General features: G+C 49.7%; 1 protein-coding gene across 4 annotated transcripts in view; it reads left to right on the forward strand.

The window, feature by feature from the left end:
• The window catches only part of TMCO4 (transmembrane and coiled-coil domains 4), a 92,052-nt gene that overhangs the window by 6,256 nt on the left and 67,158 nt on the right, over window positions 1–18,638 (forward strand). For 3 of the 4 annotated variants that reach the window (XM_041767018.1, XM_041767016.1, XM_041767017.1), the window contains 4 exons: window positions 2,885–3,032; window positions 8,289–8,466; window positions 13,847–14,021; window positions 15,598–15,625. In XM_041767018.1, the coding sequence (XP_041622952.1) occupies window positions 8,336–8,466; window positions 13,847–14,021; window positions 15,598–15,625 (334 nt within the window). In that variant the 5' untranslated portion in view covers window positions 2,885–3,032; window positions 8,289–8,335. The remainder of the gene's footprint in view (window positions 1–2,884; window positions 3,033–8,288; window positions 8,467–13,846; window positions 14,022–15,597; window positions 15,626–18,638) is intronic. The other variant, XM_041767019.1, reaches the window with a different exon arrangement.

Here is an 18,638-nt window from a genome sequence, read left to right on the forward strand (position 1 = left end):
CACGTTTGTGTGTGTCTGAACTTTGAACTACCATCTTCAGAGTTTCTGGCCTAAGAACGATGCCATAGCTATTTGTTGTGAAGGGTGCTTTTCTTTCTCCTCGGCTCCAGAACATCTAGTCCCCAGCCCTCCCATAACACTGTTGTTCTCCCACTGTGATGCTTATTTTACTGTACCGCAGGCTCATCTAAAAACTCAGCTGTACGGTTGCCCAGGTGGCTCAGTCAGTTGGGTGTCTGACTCTTGATTTTAGCTCAGGTCATGATCTCAGGGTTGTGAGATCCAGCCCCACATTGGTCTCTGGGCTGGGCATTGAGTCTGCTTGCAATTCTCTCTCTCCCTCTGCCCTTCGAAAGAAAGAAAGAAAGAAAGAAAGAAAGAAAGAAAGAAAGAAAGAAAGAAAGAAAGAAGGAAGGGAGAGAGAAAGAGAGTAGGAGAAAGAAAAAGAAAAGAAGGAAGGAAGGGAAAGAAAAGAAAAGAAGAAAGAAAGAGAAAGAGAGAAAGGAGGGAGGGAAAGAAAAGAAAAGAAAAAAGAAAAGAACCAAACTCAATTCTAACCAGTTCACCAGAAAAAGAAGGAAAAAGAAAGAAAGAGAACCCCTGTCCCCACCTGCCCCATGCACGTACATACACATCAAATTTGACTTTGACCTTCACTGGCTGCTCCAAGAGGTAAAAAGCATAACAGATTGGTGTGTAAGAAACACAAAAGAAGTTCATTCTTGCATGTGACCCCCTAAAGGCTCAGGTCCTGGAGCTTTAAGGATGAATTAAAGGACGTTCCAGGATGGCATTGATCATATTTGTTTTTTCCTCAACGCTGACTTTGGGATTTTTCATCTCATTGAGGAGAAATCCCACTGCGTTGTTCATGGTGTTGCTTAACAAATATGGGTTGAGCACCTGCTGTGGGTGCTTGCAGAGCTGAGGACAGGTGTGGAGTGGCTCTCTCCCCTCACTACTGACGATAGTGGCTCGGCCAGCATTTCCTTTGGCTGTAGGTAAGAGAGCTGGCTCGGTGAAACTCGTAATCATAGACCAGCATGCCACGGCCCACTCCAGTGTAACGCCTGTCTGTCCTGGGCCCGGGCTTAGCAGTCCAGCCATGGGTGAGCGTTGGCCCTGCTGGTTCTCACTGTGCGTATGGCCTCTCCCTGCCAGTTGGTGCTCTTCTGGGACAAGTACAGGCCTTTCTCAGAGTTCCTTGGAGTCTCCACAGCACCTAGACAGGGACAGACCCCTGGTAGCTACTGTGTCCATCAGTGACCTCCTTAGCCCTGGGTGCTGCTAGACCAGCTCTCTGTGCAATAGGTGGTCCCAAGACATGGAGTCACCACTGGTCTTTTTCTTATTATTTATTTATTTATTTATTTATTTATTTATTTATTTATGATTTTATTTATTTATTCATGAGAGACACAGGCAGAGGGAGAAGCAGGCTCCCCTCAGGGAGCCGGATGCAGGACTCAATTCCAGGACCCCAGGATCATGCCCTGAGCCAAAGGCAGATGCTCAACCACTGAGCCACCCAGGTGTCCCTCTCACACCCTCTTGAAATCAGTTTACCTTCTCAGACATATTTGAGAATCTCAGCTCAACTTAGACCAGATCCTGATCCCAAATCAGTCCAGGGGGTAGAGTCCCCTGCTGACCAATGTACACACTTTAGGTGATAGATCTCCCAGCCCCACAGCTGCATCCACACTCCCTCAGTTGGAAGTGGTTTGGGGGCGCAGCCCATCCAAGGAGACAATCCGCAGGTTTGGAACCAAGGACTCCTCCATCACACCTTCACAGATAGATGGGGATTGCCTTAGCCTGTCATGCTACCCCTTGTCCATTTTGTTGATTTTAAAGACTTGTTTGTTGGTCAGTGGAATGGGATTTAACTGTGACCTCAGCCCCACAGGCTTGGTGGTCCACATGGGGCCAGGGCTCTCTGAGATAAGGCACTCCTCTTCTGGGGATCGAGAACAAAATTGTTTTTAATTTTTTTTCATTATGAAAGCACTAATGTGCTCAGGTTGGCATATGTTAAAAAATACAGAAAAATAGGAAAGAAAAAAACCAATTACTTCTAGCCCCACAGCTCCACCCCCCAGAGGCAACGATCATTAACATTTGGAGAGATTTCCCAGTGATCTTTTTGTTCCATGAAACTTTTTTTTAAAAAAACATACCTGGAATCGGGGCACCTGGGTGGATTAGTCAACTAAATATCTGCCTTCAGCTCAGGTCCTGATCCAGGGTCCTGGAATTGAGCCCCACATTGGACTCCCTGCTCAGTGGGGAGTCTGCTTCTCCCTCTCCTTCTGCCCCTCCTTCACTCGTGTTCTCTCTCTCTCTCAAATAAATAAAATCTTAAGAAATAATAAAAATAACAATCTCTAAAAAAAAGATTAAAGAGGCAGAAAATAATATTCTGGTTCTTTGGCATGGAAAGTGGCCATTAGGGTGAAACTCAGATTATTTGAAGTTTTGGGAGACTCTGGGCAATTCCAGCTGCTTGGTCCCTGCCCCATCTCCCCCCCTCATCTGATGCTCCATCAAAGTTATAAGAACAGGAGTGCCTGTGGGAAGAGAATCAGCAAGAAAATCTAGCCCTTCCTCAAGCCTAAAACCTAGTTCATTCATTCATTCCAGTAACAGACATCTTTTTTTAATTATTAAAGATTTTTTAAATTTATTCTTTTGAGAGAGAGAGAGAGAAAATAAGCAAGAGCAGGAGCAGGAGAGAAGGGCAGAGGGAGAGGGAGAAGCAGACTCCCCCACTGAGTGGGGATGCCAACTTGGGACTTGATCCCTGGACCCCGAGATCATGAGCTGTGCCAAAGGCAGACACTTAACCAACCTGGGGCTAACCCATCTCTCTCTCCTCCTCCAGATCCCACACCCTATGGACCCATAGGCTGGTTTTTCTGGTTTGCTCCCCCCAGGGCAATTTGCATATTCCTCCAAGAACCTTCAAGAAGCTGAACAGCCTGTTTTCAGACACAGAGACAGGAGGCCCACAACTATTTCCTGAAATCTGGGTAAGTGCTACTTAAGGTTTCTTTTTCTTCAAATCCTTGCCATTATTTAAAATCATCTTGTTTTAAATCTTTGCATATTGTCTGTCTCCCGCGCTGGAATATACCTCCATGGCCGGGGACTGCTGTCTGTTGTGTCTCCCGCTGTGTCCACGGCGTGTAGGATGATGCCTGGCAGCACGTAGGTGCCCATGGACATTTATTAAATGAACTCGTTCATTTGGGGTGAGGTGGACATTTATTTTTCATTTCTTTAGAACTTAAGGTCTTTAAAATTCTGTAGAGACATCCTGCTGTTTTTTTGAAAGCTTTCTATCTTAACGTAATTATAGTCTCACAGGCAGTTGCAAAATTAGTCCCAAGAGGTCCCACAAACCCTTACTCAGCTTCCCCATGGCTGCTGCCTTTACAATTAAGGTCTGACACCAGGGATCCCTCCTGGGTGGCTCAGTGGTTTAGCGCCTGTCTTTGGCCCAGGGTGTGATCCTGGAGACCCAGGATCGAGTCCCACGTCGGGCTCCCTGCATGGAGCCTGCTTCTCCCTCTGCCTGTGTCTCTGCCTCTCTCTCCCTATGTCTATCATGAATAAATAAAAAATCTTTAAAAATAAAAATAAATAAAGTCTAACACCAGAGCTGGAACAACTTGGTTCTGCATGGTGCCCCCCAGCAGCTTCCCCACCCGCTCATTTCTTCCCTCCCACCCCTCCATGCCCACCCACTTGTCCAAGCCCTGGCTACACTAAGCATCTTCATGGTTCTTCAAAAGCATCTTGTCTCTTCTGCCTCTGGAAGTTGGCACCTGCTGTCCCCTGAGCCCAGAACACGCTCTTCCTACCACCCCACCCCTGACGGAGGCACCTTCGAAGCCAGCTCTGAGTTGTAGGCCTGTTTGTTTCCCTCCATCTATGTTTCTCACCCTACCTCACCCCCGGCCTCATCCCAGTGCTTATCCTCCTGGTTTGTCATCATCTGTTTACTTGTCTGTCTCTACCACGGCAGTTTCTTCTACGGAATGCCCTCTCCCACCCAACCACCGGGCTGCCCCCCTTGTTTCCTGCGGGCCTCTGCTGGTACCTCGCATTGCAACTGCCTATCATTGTCACCCCCTTCTACCCGACACTTCATATCCCCTCACCCTAATTGTTTTCCCAGATGCCTACTTCCTGACCAACTTGTTAAGGGCGTGGATCCCACCATCAGACCTGAGTATGAATCTTGGTTCCACCACTAACTAGCTATGTAGTCTTGGGCATGTTACTTAGATTATTATTATGTATTGCTGTGTTGGGTTTTTTTTTTAGATATTTATTTATTTATTTATTTATTTATTTATTTATTTATTTGAATGAGAGAGAGTGTGACTAGGGGGAAGGGCAGAGGGAAAGGGAATCTCAAGTAGAATCTGCACTAAGCGCATAGCCCAACATGGAGCTCAGTCTCAGGACCCTGTCTCCCACCAGGATGTAAGCAGCAAATTTGTCAGTTTATCACCTGATCTGCCCCAAGACCCAGACAGGGCATCACATGTCATTTTCCCCTATTCATTTATCTAGCATATGCTTATTGAATGCCTGCAATATTCCAAGGCCTGTTCAGAGAGCTGGGGGCATAATAGTTAAAAAAAAAAAAAACAACCAAGGGCCTCTCTTAAGAAGCTTATATTCTACTCGTATATACAGGTAAACAAATACTTTAAATATATATCATTTTTCACCACCCCTAAATATATATTATTTAAGATGGGAATAAGTATTAGGAAAATAGAACAGGGTGCTGGGATAGAGGAGTACTTTAGCCTGGGGAATCATGGAGGGCCTTTCAGAGGAGGTAACATTCAGGCTGAAGCAGAGTGATGTGAAGGTCGGAGGAAGAGTGTCCCAGGCAGAGGAGACAGCAGGAGGACAGACCAACTGGTATATATATATATATATATATATATTTTAAGATTTAATTATTTATTCATGAGACACAGAGAGAGAGAGAGAGAGAGAGAGAGGCAGAGACATAGGCAGAGGGAGAAGCAGGCTCCATGCAGGGAGCCTGACGTGGGACTCAATCCCAGGTCTCCAGGATCAGGCCCTGGGCTGAAGGCGGTGCTAAACCGCTGAGCCACCTGAGCAGCCCCCAACTGGTATATTTGAAAGCCCAGTAACAGCCAGTATGGCCATAGCATAGTGAGCAGGCCAGATTTGGGGGCATGAGATGAAGTTTAAAGGCAGGCAGGGGCCATGCTTAGGGGATTGGTGTTTGTCCTGTGGTGAGGGGAAGCCTTTGGAAGCTGTTAAGCAGGTGAGTGACATGATTGATATACATGACAAAAAGGCCACTCCAGCTGCTATGTGGAAAATGGATTATGGGATATCGAGGGTGTATTTTGTTGAACAAATGAACCAATTTGCCCTGATCGCAGCGGTTTGTGCACTAAGCACATTCCTTCTCCCCTGTGGATAGAGACAGGCCAGCTCGTTTCTTTGATTAGAAGGCTATTTATTCTTTAAAAAAAAAAAAAAAAAGATTTTATTTATTTATTCATGAGAGACACAGAGAGAGAGGCAGAGACACAGGCAGAGGGAGAAGCAAGCTCCCTGCAGGACTCGATCCTGAGACCCTGGGATCACAACCTGAGCCCAAGGCAGACGCTCAACCACTGAGCCACCGAGGTGCCCTGAAGCTATTTATTCTTGAATTAAGAAGTAACCTGGGGCTCTCTAGGTACCAACACAATAAAATTCCATCTTGGGCACCTCTGGGTGGTAGGCGCAATTACTGCAGCCTCCAAATGGCATGCGGAGTGGATTAAATGTAGAAATCACTAAGCCTGCCAGCATCATGACTGGGTGCTGCCCTTGGTGCTATCCTGCGTTTGTGACTCGTTGCCATCCCCTTTGTTCACCAACGGGGTCTGGGCTGATCCTATAGAGCCAGGGAAATCTCCAGATCCCAAACGTGGGCTCCTGGAGCAACCTTTGGAGGCCAGTCTTGCTGGGTGGCACCGGCCAAGGTCTTAACCTCTCTGGGCCTCACTTCCTCCATCTGAAACAAGGGAATGAGGATCCCTGTGCATATGTAGAAAAAAGAGCCCAGGGGTCAGAGCCAAAGTCGGGTTTGGCTTTCATCACTTGCTTACTGTATGACTTTGGGAAAAGCACTTAGCCTCTCCGAGCTTGTTTCTCAGCTATAGGAGGGAATCATAACGGCTCCCATCCTACTCAACCCTGTGAGAATTAATTGCATTGGAGAGTGCTTCCTAAACTGTTAACACGATGTACAGATGTTGGTTTGTTGCCTTTAACTACTTAGGGGTTACTTTGCAAAGCTCATGAAATATTAGTCGTGCACAGACTTTTAAATGAGTCCTCTGTAGAAGTAATATATTGAGGACAAAAATTTTTATTGCTCAGCCAGATGAGAATGAATTTATGGAAGAAAGTCAGTGCAGACTGTGGTTATTAGACTCGAAGTCTCTTGGGAACGCGATGAGTGTTTAAGCAGAGGTAGCAGCCAAGAGCTCTGGCTTTCGCCTCCACTCTGCCATTTGCTGGCTGTGACTCGGGCCCAGTTACTTTTCCCCTGAGCCTGCTCCCTGTTTGCAGACTGGACATTATGGTGGTGCCGGGCTCGTGGAGTCAGCTGAGATGGGGCACGTTAACACCGCAGCCGCAGGCCTGGCTGCCAGCCACAGGCACGATAATGTTAGCTCTTGCCAATGTCTGTGCGCCTCTGCTGTGTGCCAGGCACTGTGCTGAGCACTTCATTGGTTTGTTTGTTGATTTTTTAATGCATTTATTGCTTTAACAAACGTTGTTGTGGTATGAGCCCTGTGCCAGGTTTTGCTCCAAGGGCCTTACGCATACTAACCCACACAGCTATGTCACTTTCTGCTAACACAGCTCCTCCAGGAAGATAACTGCTAATAGGCCCCATTTGCAGGTGAAGAAATGTAAGCGCAGAAAGGTTGAATTGCCCAAGGCTCCATATCTATCAGATGGAGGTGCTTGGATTCATGCCCAGGTCTGTCTGGTCCTGAGTCTGCATTCATATCCACAATGCCCTGGAGTCAAGGCAGGTTCCCTTCCTGGTACCCACTCCCGGGACCCTTCCTGCCCCTTGGATACCTGCCTTGGTTTCATCTGTCTCCTCCTCTGCCTTCCCTGCTTCCTCTTCTGGAAGGAAAGAATAAAGGGAGAGGGAAAAGGAGACCTCCCTCCACTTCCTTCTCGCCTTTCTTCCTTTCATGGAAGTGTAACATGCATACAGTACACAAATCCTAAGCCTACAGCTTGATGAATTTTTAAATAAATTTGTAACCATGTAATGACCACTGGGTGATATATTTACAGAACATTTCCATCATCCAGAAGCCTCACTGTGCGCCTTCTGAGCCAGTACTCACTACCTTCCATCGACAGTCTCTCTCCTGTCTTCTTCCACCCTAAATTGGTTCGACCTGTTCCTCAAGCTCATATGAACACAGTTCCACAAATAAGTATGCCTGCTTATCATTGTCTGTGATGTTCACCCATGTTGTTCTGGTTAGCCAGACTTCATTCCTTTTCGTTGCTTTGTGATATTCCATGGTCTGAATATGGCACAGTTATTCCATTCCACTGTGGATGAACATGCGGCTGCTTCCTGTTTGGGACTATTGTGAATGAAGCTTCTGTGAGTGTTCATGTACATGTGCTCCGGTGGACCTAAGCCCTCGTTTCTCAGGAGTAGAATTGCCGGGGCGTAGGAAAGACATATGTTTTAATGTTAGTGGGAAATGTCAAACCATATTCCAAAAGGTTGTACCACGAATACTCCCACCAGCAGCATGTGGACCTTCTATGTGTCCGTGTCCCTTACCTGAGCAACACTTAGTATTGTCAGCCTTTTAATTTTAGCCATTCTGACAAGTAAATAGCAGTGTCTCATTGGAGCTTTAATTTATTTCTCTGATGACTATTGGCTTGTTGGCCATTGGGTATCTTTTATGAAGTACCTGTTTGAGTGTTTTGCCCATTTTTAAATTTGACTCATTTTTTTTTCTTCATGACTTATAGGGGTTGTTTATACACTATGTGTATAAATCCTTTGTTGATATACACATTGAAAATATCTGCCCCCAGTCCATGGGCTCTCTTGAAAATGATGCATTGCAGTTCTTAATCTGAATAAAGGTTCCTTTATCAGCCTCTTCTTTCATGATTGGTAGCTACTGTGTCCCATTTACCTGCCCCCTGGTTGCGTTTTTCACAGATATTTTTTCCTACAGGGCTGGGCGTGGCCACAGGGGACAGGTCAAGCCAGAGACTGCCTCCCATGGCTGAGCCAGCTGTGGAAGGGGAGCCGCACCTGCCCACGGGCCGGGAGCTGGCCGAGGCCAACCGCTTTGCCTATGCCGCCCTCTGTGGCATCTCCCTGTCCCAGCTATTTCCAGAACCTGAGCAAAGGTGAGTGCTTCTGTCTCACAGAGAGAATGTCATGGCTTCTTCAGGGAGGCAGCTATTGACAGCCAAGCCACCTACCCTGGGTATCACCAGCAAAGAGGAGAAAATCATTGTCCTTGCCTTTAAGAAGCTCACAATCTGGGGGATAAGATATACATCATTTCATACTCACTCATTTATACCTACACCAAGCATTTTCTGACACCTACTAAATCATGCAGGGAAGATATACATGAATGAGATGAATAGGACACAGTCTAATGGGAGAAAAGGTATGTGCCAGGCCCTGTGAGTACTTGAGCCTGGGAGGCAGAGAGGGAGTCTCAGAGGAGGTGATACTCCTCTCAGGGGAAGTTTATTCATGCATGCAACACGCATTTGTTGAGCACCTACTCTGTGCTAGAGGTAGTGCTAGGCCCTGTGGAGAAGACAAACAAGGCCTGGCTCCTGCCCTTTAGGGGCACAATCTGGGGTAAGGCACCCAAATAACTGATTACCATTATACCAGACAGATGGGGTAAGTGCCTGGATGGGTTTAAACCAGGTGTCACAGGAACAAAAGATTGACAGGGTGAATAATAGTGTTAGTATCTGACATGCTGCTGTCCAGCAGGCATGTGTTGAAATCAGACATTTGGTGTCAGAATAGCTGAGTGGTTAAGAGCTGAGGCTCTGGCCTCCTGAGTCCTTCAAGGAGTCATGGGGGAGAGAGTTTCGAGGCAGGAGGAAGCCCACAGGAAGGCTGATAGAGTTGTCTGGAGAACCAGGGCAATGACCGGGAGGTGGAGGGGCGCACAGGTGAGACAGACTTTCCTTGGAGTTGACTCTCAATGGAGTCGAATCCAGGACAGGTCGGATGCTGTGGATGGAGCAGAGGGAGGAACTAATAACTGTGGCCCCAAACCTCTAGGTGGTGGGCAAGGATAGAAGGACAGAAATATCATCACGGAGACTAAGCAACAGATGGGAGCAGGAAATGACAGGAAGTTTTTACATCCGTAGTATTTTCCAGACTTCCTCCCAGAAGGTTCCCCCATGAGTAAACTTCCCCATGCCTTAGGTCTTAGCTGGGTTTTTATTTGTTTTATTTGTTTTTTTATCTTCATCTCTCCCCTGAGACTAAATACTTGAGCATGTTTATCTTCTTGGGTGTCCCCTCCAGGAAGCCTTCCTGGACCCTCCCCATGCCCCAGACCAGAGTGTTTCTCCAGCCATATGTTCAGCGACCCAGCCCTGCAACCACCACGCTGCCCTGCAGCTCTTCCCACACCCACCACCCATCCAGTTTGGGCTCCTGGAGGGCAGGAGCTGCCTTGTTCACCTGTGAGTTTCCAGAGCTCCCTGGACAGCTGGGTGTACCTGACAAGCCAGCATATAGTGAGGGGGAAGATGTTTGTGTTCTTCGTTCCCATAAATAGATGTTTATGAGCTGTCGCTGTGTTCCAGGCCTGCACTGGGCACCACCTAGGAGGGCATGTAGAGAAGCTAGTTACTGTCCTGTGTGTCCCCCCAGGGCCCCCCCCCCAACACACACACACCCAGGGACCACTCTAAGCACCTGTGTCTTCACTTGGCCGAAAGCATGTGCCCTGGGGTGTTTCCTTCCTGAAAGTTTCCCTTTCAGAATGCCGATTCAGAATGCACACGGTCAATCTCAGTTTTCTTAGGCCCAAAACACATTCTAAAAACAATTTCCATCATTTTAGAACCCAGATACACCATTGGTTTCAGTAATCTTTAGAAGACAGCTTTTTGTCCCACATGGGACATACAAGCCAGCCTTTTTTTTTTTTTTAAGATTTTATTTATTTATTCATAGAGACAGAGAGAGAGAGAGGCAGAGACACAGGCAGAGGGAGAAGCAGGCATCATACAGAGAGCCTGACGTGGGACTCGATCCAGGGTCTCCAGGATCACGCCCCGGGCTGCAGGCGGCACTAAACCGCTGCGCCACCAGGGCTGCCCCCCCCTTTTTTTTTAATGTATTTCTTATCTAAGCCGTAAACATCACCGATGCTGTTCCCTGTAATTAACTCTGTTTACGAAATATGGAGAAATTATGGGGTGGAGTGGAGGACAGCAAATGTTTTCTGTGCAGGGCCAGGTACTTTAGGTTCTCGGACCACGTAGCTTCTATGGTAGGTAGTTACCCAGCTCTGCTGTCATAGGCTGCAAGCAGCCGGAGACAAGATGTAGAGGATGGATGCAGCTGTGTTCCAATAAAACTTCATTTACAAAAGCAGGCTGCAGGCCAGCTCTGGCCCCCATGGCTCATCTGCCAGTCCCTGGTGAGTAGGAGGAGACTTAGACACAGTGTGAGAAACCCTGGATTTCGAGTGAGGTTTGCTCCTTGCCAGCCATGAGACCCTTGATTTAACCTCTGTGGCCAGGTGCTCCATCAGTATGTGGAGGCCAGGAGGCACCCCCAAACAAGGGGATATCGGGTGCACCTGCTTACCCAGAACCCGGCTAGGGTGAGTGCCCGGGAACGTAATCACTGCAGGGTGCAGTCTCTACGGTGGGTAAGCAAGGCCTCTGGTATCATGGAGATAGGGGTTTGAACCCTAGAGCTGTCTCTTCACCTCTCTGGGGCTGGGTTTCCTTATCTCCAGACTGGGGGTAAAAGTAGCACCTCCCTCCCCAGAGGGGGTGTGGTGAGTCAGGGTGAATAAAGCACTGACCTGGCACAGGGACTGGCAGATACTTGCTCTGTGATTGTCACATGTTATTATTGCTGCTGCTGATTCTCACACATCTTGGCTAACGCAGCAAGCACAGCAGAAGCAATTCCGGAGGCCCTGCCAATCTAGGACACTGTTTGTTCCATAATCCGTGGCTGGGCTGCCACTTTACCTACGTATTTATTAATTTGTTTGCTCATTTATTTTTTTGTAAAGATTTTATTTATTTATTCATGAGAGACATATATATATAGAGAGAGAGGGGCAGAGACACGGGCAGAGAGAAGCAGGCTCCATGCAGGGAGCCTGACGTGGGACTCGGTCCCAGGACTCCAGGATCACACCCTGGGCCGAAGGCAGGCGCTAAACCACTGAGCCACCCAGGTGTCCCCAGACTGATCCTTTAAAAAGGTTATGGAACTGTTCAGTCTCTTGACGGATCCCCGGTTTGCTGCATTTAAAGACACGCACACGTAGCGCTTTATATGGGCCAGATTTTGTTCGGAGCACAAGGACAAACGTTAACTCACTGCATCCTTTCAGCAACCCTATGAAATGGGTTTCTTCATTATCGCCACCATTTTACAGCTCAAGAAACCGAGGCACAGAGAGGTCGAGTAGCTCATCCAAGATCACACTGCTAGTGGCAGTGCTGGGATTTGAACCAGAGTCTGTGCTCTTTACCCCCTCTGCTCTTATGATGAGATGCTTCTCTACACCCAAGGCCTTCCTCTTGGACACAGGGCCAGGCCATGCTTAGCTTACTTGTAAGTGGTGCTCAGCTCACGAAGTCATTTCCTGCCTCCGTACACACCCACGTAACCGCCCCCGGGTTGTCCCTGTAGACGGCAATGGGGCAAATTGTAATAATTGTACTAGCAGTAGCTAACATTTATTGACGGTTATCAGGTGCCAGGCCCTATTACAATGTCACTTAATCTTCTCACCAATCTCTGAGGCACATCCTGTTATCATCCACATTTTATAGCAGAGGAAAACCAAGCGAAGAAAGGTGAAGTAAGGGCACAAAGCCAGTCACCGAGGGAGCCAGGACTCCCGTGGGCCCTGCACGTCAGAGCCCGACCCTGAAACCTATCCTCCACTGCCTCCCTTGGTCACCTTAGAAACAAAGGTCGTGAGGCCAGCTGACATGCCTTGAGCATCTCCCACAACCCAGTCTCTGCTCTGGGTGCTTTGTATGTACCGACTCATTGATTCCTCAAATAACATCATGATGTTGGTCTCTTAAACCCATTGCAGATAGGGAAACTGAGGCATGGGGAGGTCAGTTTATTTGGCAGGCTGCTGCAATGGCCTCCTTCTGCCCCTGCAGAGAGGGCTGCCTCTGCTGAAGAAAGCCACCTTGCCCATGCTTCTGCCCCCCTCCCCTAGAAGCCTTGGCTCAATGATTGCCTGATGCGGGGAGGGATATAAAGGTCCCACTGGGGGCAGCTCTGAAGGGTCACCCATCTCCAGAACTCCCCACAGGACGGGCTGAGGCCCTAATTGAGGCTGCATTGCAACTCACCTCTGCCCCCTGCTGGGTCCTGTTTCCTCCTTCCCTCCCACGAGGACCCCCTGATTATCTCCATTTCAGAGCTGCTTCCTGGGGATCTGATGCATGACAGTGGCCGGCACACCTCTCCACTGGGCTTCAGCATGGAGGCTGTAGGGAGGGGGTGGGCGGGCTGATGGGATCCACGGGCCCTCCCAAGGTCACCCGCAACACCAGGGTGCTCTGTTTCTGGGGTGGGGGGGGGCTGGTTCTGCCCTGGCCTGGTTGGAACCCGGGGTGCAGAAGCCAGTGTGGGGAGCCCCGGAACAGTGCAGTCAAGGCAGGCTGGGATGAGGGTTTGCAGGTAGATGTGACCTCTAGGCCTCAGCCGTTTTTCTGGACTGATGACACCAGTAGAGGACATCCCCGGCCCCGCCATCCCATTCACCACAGCCACCACCAGGAATGGTGGCTTTGACGCAAAGCCCGACGTGGACTGTGCCCTCGTCTCCCAGATGCTGTGTGCTTCCCACAGTTCACGGGTTCCTTCCCCCTCGGGCACCCAACTGTCTCCCGCCTGGGGACTCCTGTGGACCTGAAGCCAATGGCATCCTTTGGCACCTTGTGGGGACAGACCGTTCCTGTGCACTTACCTGCTCCCGCGGTGTCTTCTCTGCTTTCCAACAGTGGCCGACCACCCTCTGTAGGATGCTTTCTCCAGCAGCGCAGCCCCTCCCCTCCCCCCCTCCCCTCCACAGGTGGTTTGGGCGCTGCCTCTCTGCACTCATGGGGTTTCAGCCCTGCCTCTCCTGGTGTATCGTGCGACACTGTGACACAAGAGTGTGTGAGTCCCATCTGTGGCTCTGCCCTGCTGTGAGCTTCTCCCCAGAGGTGGCATCCTGCTCTCGGGTTCTGTAGCCCCCAGCACGGCCTCGGGCTCAGGCCGGGCCCAGGACACCTGTCACCAACTGCTCCTCACCCTCCTTCTTGTGGTTTACCAGCAGCTTTGGTAAAAGTTCTGGTGGGGGAAGAAACTAAGACCCAAAATCACCGGAAATTAGGTTTGCAACGCTCCATCTTCCTCCACAGACCGCAGTCACCGTGGTTTTTGTCTGGGCCAGCTGCTCACACCCATGACTGTATCTGACCTAAACTTCCAGCGGCCTTGCGAGACTGTTCCAGGATCTAAGCCCTGTCTGTCTTCCAGCTCCTTCTGCACAGAGTTCGTGGCGGACCTCGTGAAGTGGCTGGAGTTGCCCGAAGCCGTCTTGCCAACCATGACTGCTTTTGCCAAAGGCCTGGGAGGTGAAGGAGCAGATGTGTTTGCTCCGATTTTATTGAAGGACCCCATCTTGAAGGATGACCCTTTGGTGATCATACAGGTACACGCAACACCCCAGGGGCAGCTGCTGGGGAACATAGAACAGATCATTTCCCTTTTTTTTTTTTAAGATTTTATTTATTTACTCATGAGAGACACAGAGAGAGAGGCAGAGACACAGGCAGAGGGAGAAGCAGGCTTCATGCAGGGAGCCCAATGTGGGACTCGATCCCGGGACTCCAGGATCATGCCCTGAACCAAAGGCAGATGCTCAACCACTGAGCCACCCAGACGTCCCTCATTTCCCTTCAAAGTCAGTCTGAGGGGATCCCTGGGTGGCGCAGCGGTTTAGCGCCTGCCTTTGGCTCAGGGCGCGATCCTGGAGACCCGGGATCGAGTCCCACGTCAGGCTCCCGGTGCATGGAGCCTGCTTCTCCCTCTGCCTATGTCTCTGCCTCTCTCTCTCTCTCTCTCTCTCACTGTGTGCCTATCATAAATAAATTAAAAAAATAAAATAAAAACTATCAAAAAAAAAAAAAAAGTCAGTCTGAAAATCGCATCTAGTGGGGTGATGTAGTTGAAAGATAAAATATTCTGGGGCCCCTGGATGGCTCAGTCGGTTTGGCATCTGACCGTTGGTTTTGGCTCAGGTCATTACCTTGGGGTCATGGGATCGGGCTCCGCTCAGTGTAGAGTTTGCTTGTCCCTCTCCCTCTGCTCCTCTGCCCCACCCCACTCGCTCACACCTGCTCTCTCTCTCTCTCATAAATAAATAATATCTTTAAAAAGTAAATAAGGAAGATAAAATATTTCATCCTGTTATCACAGGATGATGATCACAGCTAATAGTGAGTTTTCATTATTGAGTATTTACCATTGATTTAATTCAGTGCTTACATGGTGCTTCTTATATGGTAGCACCCTCCAAATATTAACTCATTCAATTCTCAAAGCCACTTTATGAGTAGGTGGTGTGATCACCCCCTTGTTATAAATGAGAAAACTGAGTCACAGGGAGGTTAAGTGACTTGTTCAGGGTCAGGTGGCTCAGCCAGGATTTGAACCTTGGCAGTCTGACTCCAGGGTCCGGGTTCCTGAGTGCTGAGCTGGGGTGCCTCTCTTTGGTTTGGTTTGTTTTGTTTTTTATTTTTTAAAGATTTTATTTATTTATTCACGAGAAACATGGAGAGAGAGAGGCAGAGACACAGGCAGAGGGAGAAGCAGGCTCCATGCAGGGAGCCCGGTGTGGGACTTGATCCCGGGTCTCCAGGATCGCGCCCTGGGCCAAAGGCAGGCGCTTAACTGCTGAGCCACCCAGGGATCCCCAGGGGTGCCTCTCTTTGGAAGCAGCAGCTGTGCTAACCTGTTAGCAGGTCGCTAACCTGCTCTGTATGCAGTCAAAGCAGGCAGCTTGTGACATGGCTATTGTCAAATGAGCAGATTTCACTCCTTGCGGTTCTCACACATCTGTGCATTTATTGGCCTCCCCGTGTGTCTGGCTCAGCACTAGAACACAGGGCAGGGATACTTGGTCTATCTTGGTCTCTGACTTAGTGAAAGTCAGTAAATATTGGTCAAATAAGCAGGCTAATTACCCATCAACATATTGCTAATTCCTGTTACTTTTCTCTCCCCAGGACCTTCTGAGCTTCTCACTCAAGGATGGTGAGCTGATTTTCTTTCTAAGTTCTGTAAACCTTTTTTTTTTTTTTAAAGTTCTGTAACTTTCGGGTGCTCATCTTCCCACTTGGCCAGTAAAGCCAGAAATGGGTGTTGCCACCTGTGGGCCTGTCCCCCATGGCCCCATGTAGTGCGGGATTCCACCTGCATTCTGGTGCATGAAAGGAAAGGAACCCTGTGTCCTTGGGGAGCCAGTGAGCACCTCATTGGTGCCAAATGCTGTGGTTATTTCCTTTCTCCTCATAAGGCCCCATGGTTTTACCTCCTAAGGGGCTCTTGAGCCTGGCTCCACCCACCAGCCTGGTCTGAGCCACCATCCCCACCCCCCCATCCTGGATGATGGCAGGGGTGTCTTCACTGGTCTTCCTGTCTCCACACTAGCTGGCAGGCTGTTCACAGAGCATGGCAACTCTGAGCTTTCTGAGACACATGGGACCGTGCTGCCTCCCGGCTCCATCCTGTACTCAGGAGAGGGGCTGGCCCTGGCCCCACCCCCACCTCTCCTCTCTGCACTCCCCTGCCCACTCTCCACCATGGGCCTCCCCTAGTGCCCGTGCTTCCTGCACCATGGACTTTGCACATGCCCTTCCCCTGGCCACAGAGGGTCCTATTCCTCTTGCCCAGTGACTCCCTACCTTGCCTTCATCCCTCGGCTCAGGCATCACTTCTCTGGCCTCCCGTCTGGGATGCTCCTCCCAGGACCACGTGGCCATGGTTGTGGTTGAATAGTTAAGGCATTTCTTTGCAGGCTTCCCCTCCAGACCATAGCTCAAGGCAGACAGAGCCCTATCTGGTTTTCTTCGCACCGCCCCCCCCCCCCCCCGGCCATATTCCTGGTCCCTAACACAGCACCTGGAGCATAGTACATACTCGGTAGATCTCTAATGAATGAATTAATGAGATAGATGTTACTGCCCCACTCTGTGGATGAAGAAGTCAGCTCAGAGAGGCTAAGCGGTTTCCCAAGGCTGCGCAGTCCGTGGCAATGCAGGATTCTACCTACATTCTTGCCTAGGGCTGTTGTAAAAAAATTGCCAGATGCTGGGAAGCTTGAAGCTGCAGAAATGTATTCCCTCACAGCTCAGGAGGCCCTGAAAGCAGGTGTCAGCAGGGTCTCACTCCCTCTGAAGGCTGTAGGGAGAACCCTTCTTGCCTCTTGTGGCTTCTGCTAGCTCCGAGCATTCCCCAGCCTGGGGCTGCGTCTCTCCAGTATCTGCCTTCGTCCTCCCGAGGCCTGCTCCTCCCTGTCCTCTCCTCTCTGGGCCTCCTGTAAGGACCTCTTGCATTTATTTCTATCTGCAAAAACCCTTTTTCCAAATAAGGTCACCTGCACAGCTTCTAGGACGTGGATGTGTCTTTTTGGGTGCATGCAACCCATTGCAGCACCCCAGAGTGTTCTGCATCAAACCACTACAGGGCTGCCCACGAGCACCTCCTTGGGCCTGTGGCTCTGCCTCAGTTTCTCCCCACCTCCTCTCTGCCGGGCTCCCCTGTGATTGTGCATGTGGCTTCTTCCATTCCCTGAGCTGGCAAGAGGTTTTAGCACAAAGACCTCCAGTGTTTCTTCTGATGGTGAGCAGGGAGGAGGAGCACAGAATGGCAAGCGAAACCCCAACAGCCTCCAAACCGTTGCTTGGGAAAAAGTTACACCTTTATGAAAAATTACATAAGGTGCAACTGCACCAAGCCTGCCTTGGAACCTCGGCTCGTGGGGGAGCAGAGGGGCGGGAGGAGGAAAAAGAACAGGAAGAGCGTGTGCAGGAGCATAGGCAGGAAAGTGCACACAGGGGAAGGTCCCCGGGGCAGGGCTTTGGGCCACCTTGGCGGCCGTGGGCAGCCGAGCTGGGGAAGGGAGCAGGATGCATCTCACCTGGGAAGACTTTAGGAGGCATCTCCATCAGCCAGATGTGAGAAAACACAGCAGCAGGACAGCAGAGACCCTGGGGGTGAGGGGCTGACCCAGGAGTGGTTCTGACCGAAGAGATCGCAGATTCGCCAACCGACCAGATGGAGGAAATTCAGGAAAGGAGCCGGGAGCAGCATCTCAGCTCTGGAATTCTGGTTGCCCGATGCCACTGACCAGGGTGTTAGGGTGCGGCTGGGGCACCCTGGTGTTTGTCTTGGGTGACCCCTTCATGCAGAGTGGTGGTTCAGGGACCCTATGAGAAGGGCGCTGGGACCTCCTCCAGCCTACACAGCGGGTCACGTGTATCCTCATGCATACTTGCATGAGTGGGTGCCTGGGTGTTAAAATTCAAGCTCCACTTCAGCAAGTTACTGAATGGCTCTGTGCCTCAGTTTCTCAGGCATTAAATGGGAATACCAGTCGTCTTTACCTTAGAGGGCGGTAGTGGAGATTACATGAGATATCCCATGCAGAGCGCTCCAAGCAGAGCCGGCTGTGAGTGTGCTCACGCGTGATGGTGGTTAGAGGTAAAATGGCAAAGTCAGGAAACCTGAATACTCCTCCTGTCTCTGAGACTCTCGTTGTGTGACTTTGAGCAAGTCATTTAACTTCTGTGAACTGCAGCATCAAATACAAATAAGGGGCAACAGACAGATGCTCCTTAAAAACCAAAAATTGTCTTTGGTTCTAAGAGCATGCTTGAGGATCTTCTAAGGAGAAGGTTGGTGTCAAAGTTGGCCATTTGTTCAGGTGGTTCCCCATAAGCTCCATGAGGGCAGGGCCCTGGTCTGGCTTGTTCACCATGCCATCCCAACATCTGCGCTGCTAGACACTTGGTGGGCATTTAGTGATTGATTATCGGATGGATAGATGGAAGGATGGATGGATAGACAGAAGGGTGGATGGAAGGAAGGAAGGACGACCTTTCTTTAGAGAATGAGCTTAGGTACTAGCAGGGTGGTTTGTCTGAACTTGAGGGTTAAACCATCTTCTACAGAGACCAGGAAGATAGAAACTTTCCGTGCCGCTGGGATTCTGAGTATGAGGTGGGGTGATTAGTCATGGAATCAGCCCAAGAAATCAATAAGAAAG

This window comes from Vulpes lagopus, chromosome 8 (genome assembly GCF_018345385.1).
Source record: "Vulpes lagopus strain Blue_001 chromosome 8, ASM1834538v1, whole genome shotgun sequence".
In the NCBI taxonomy this organism is placed as follows: domain Eukaryota; kingdom Metazoa; phylum Chordata; class Mammalia; order Carnivora; family Canidae; genus Vulpes; species Vulpes lagopus.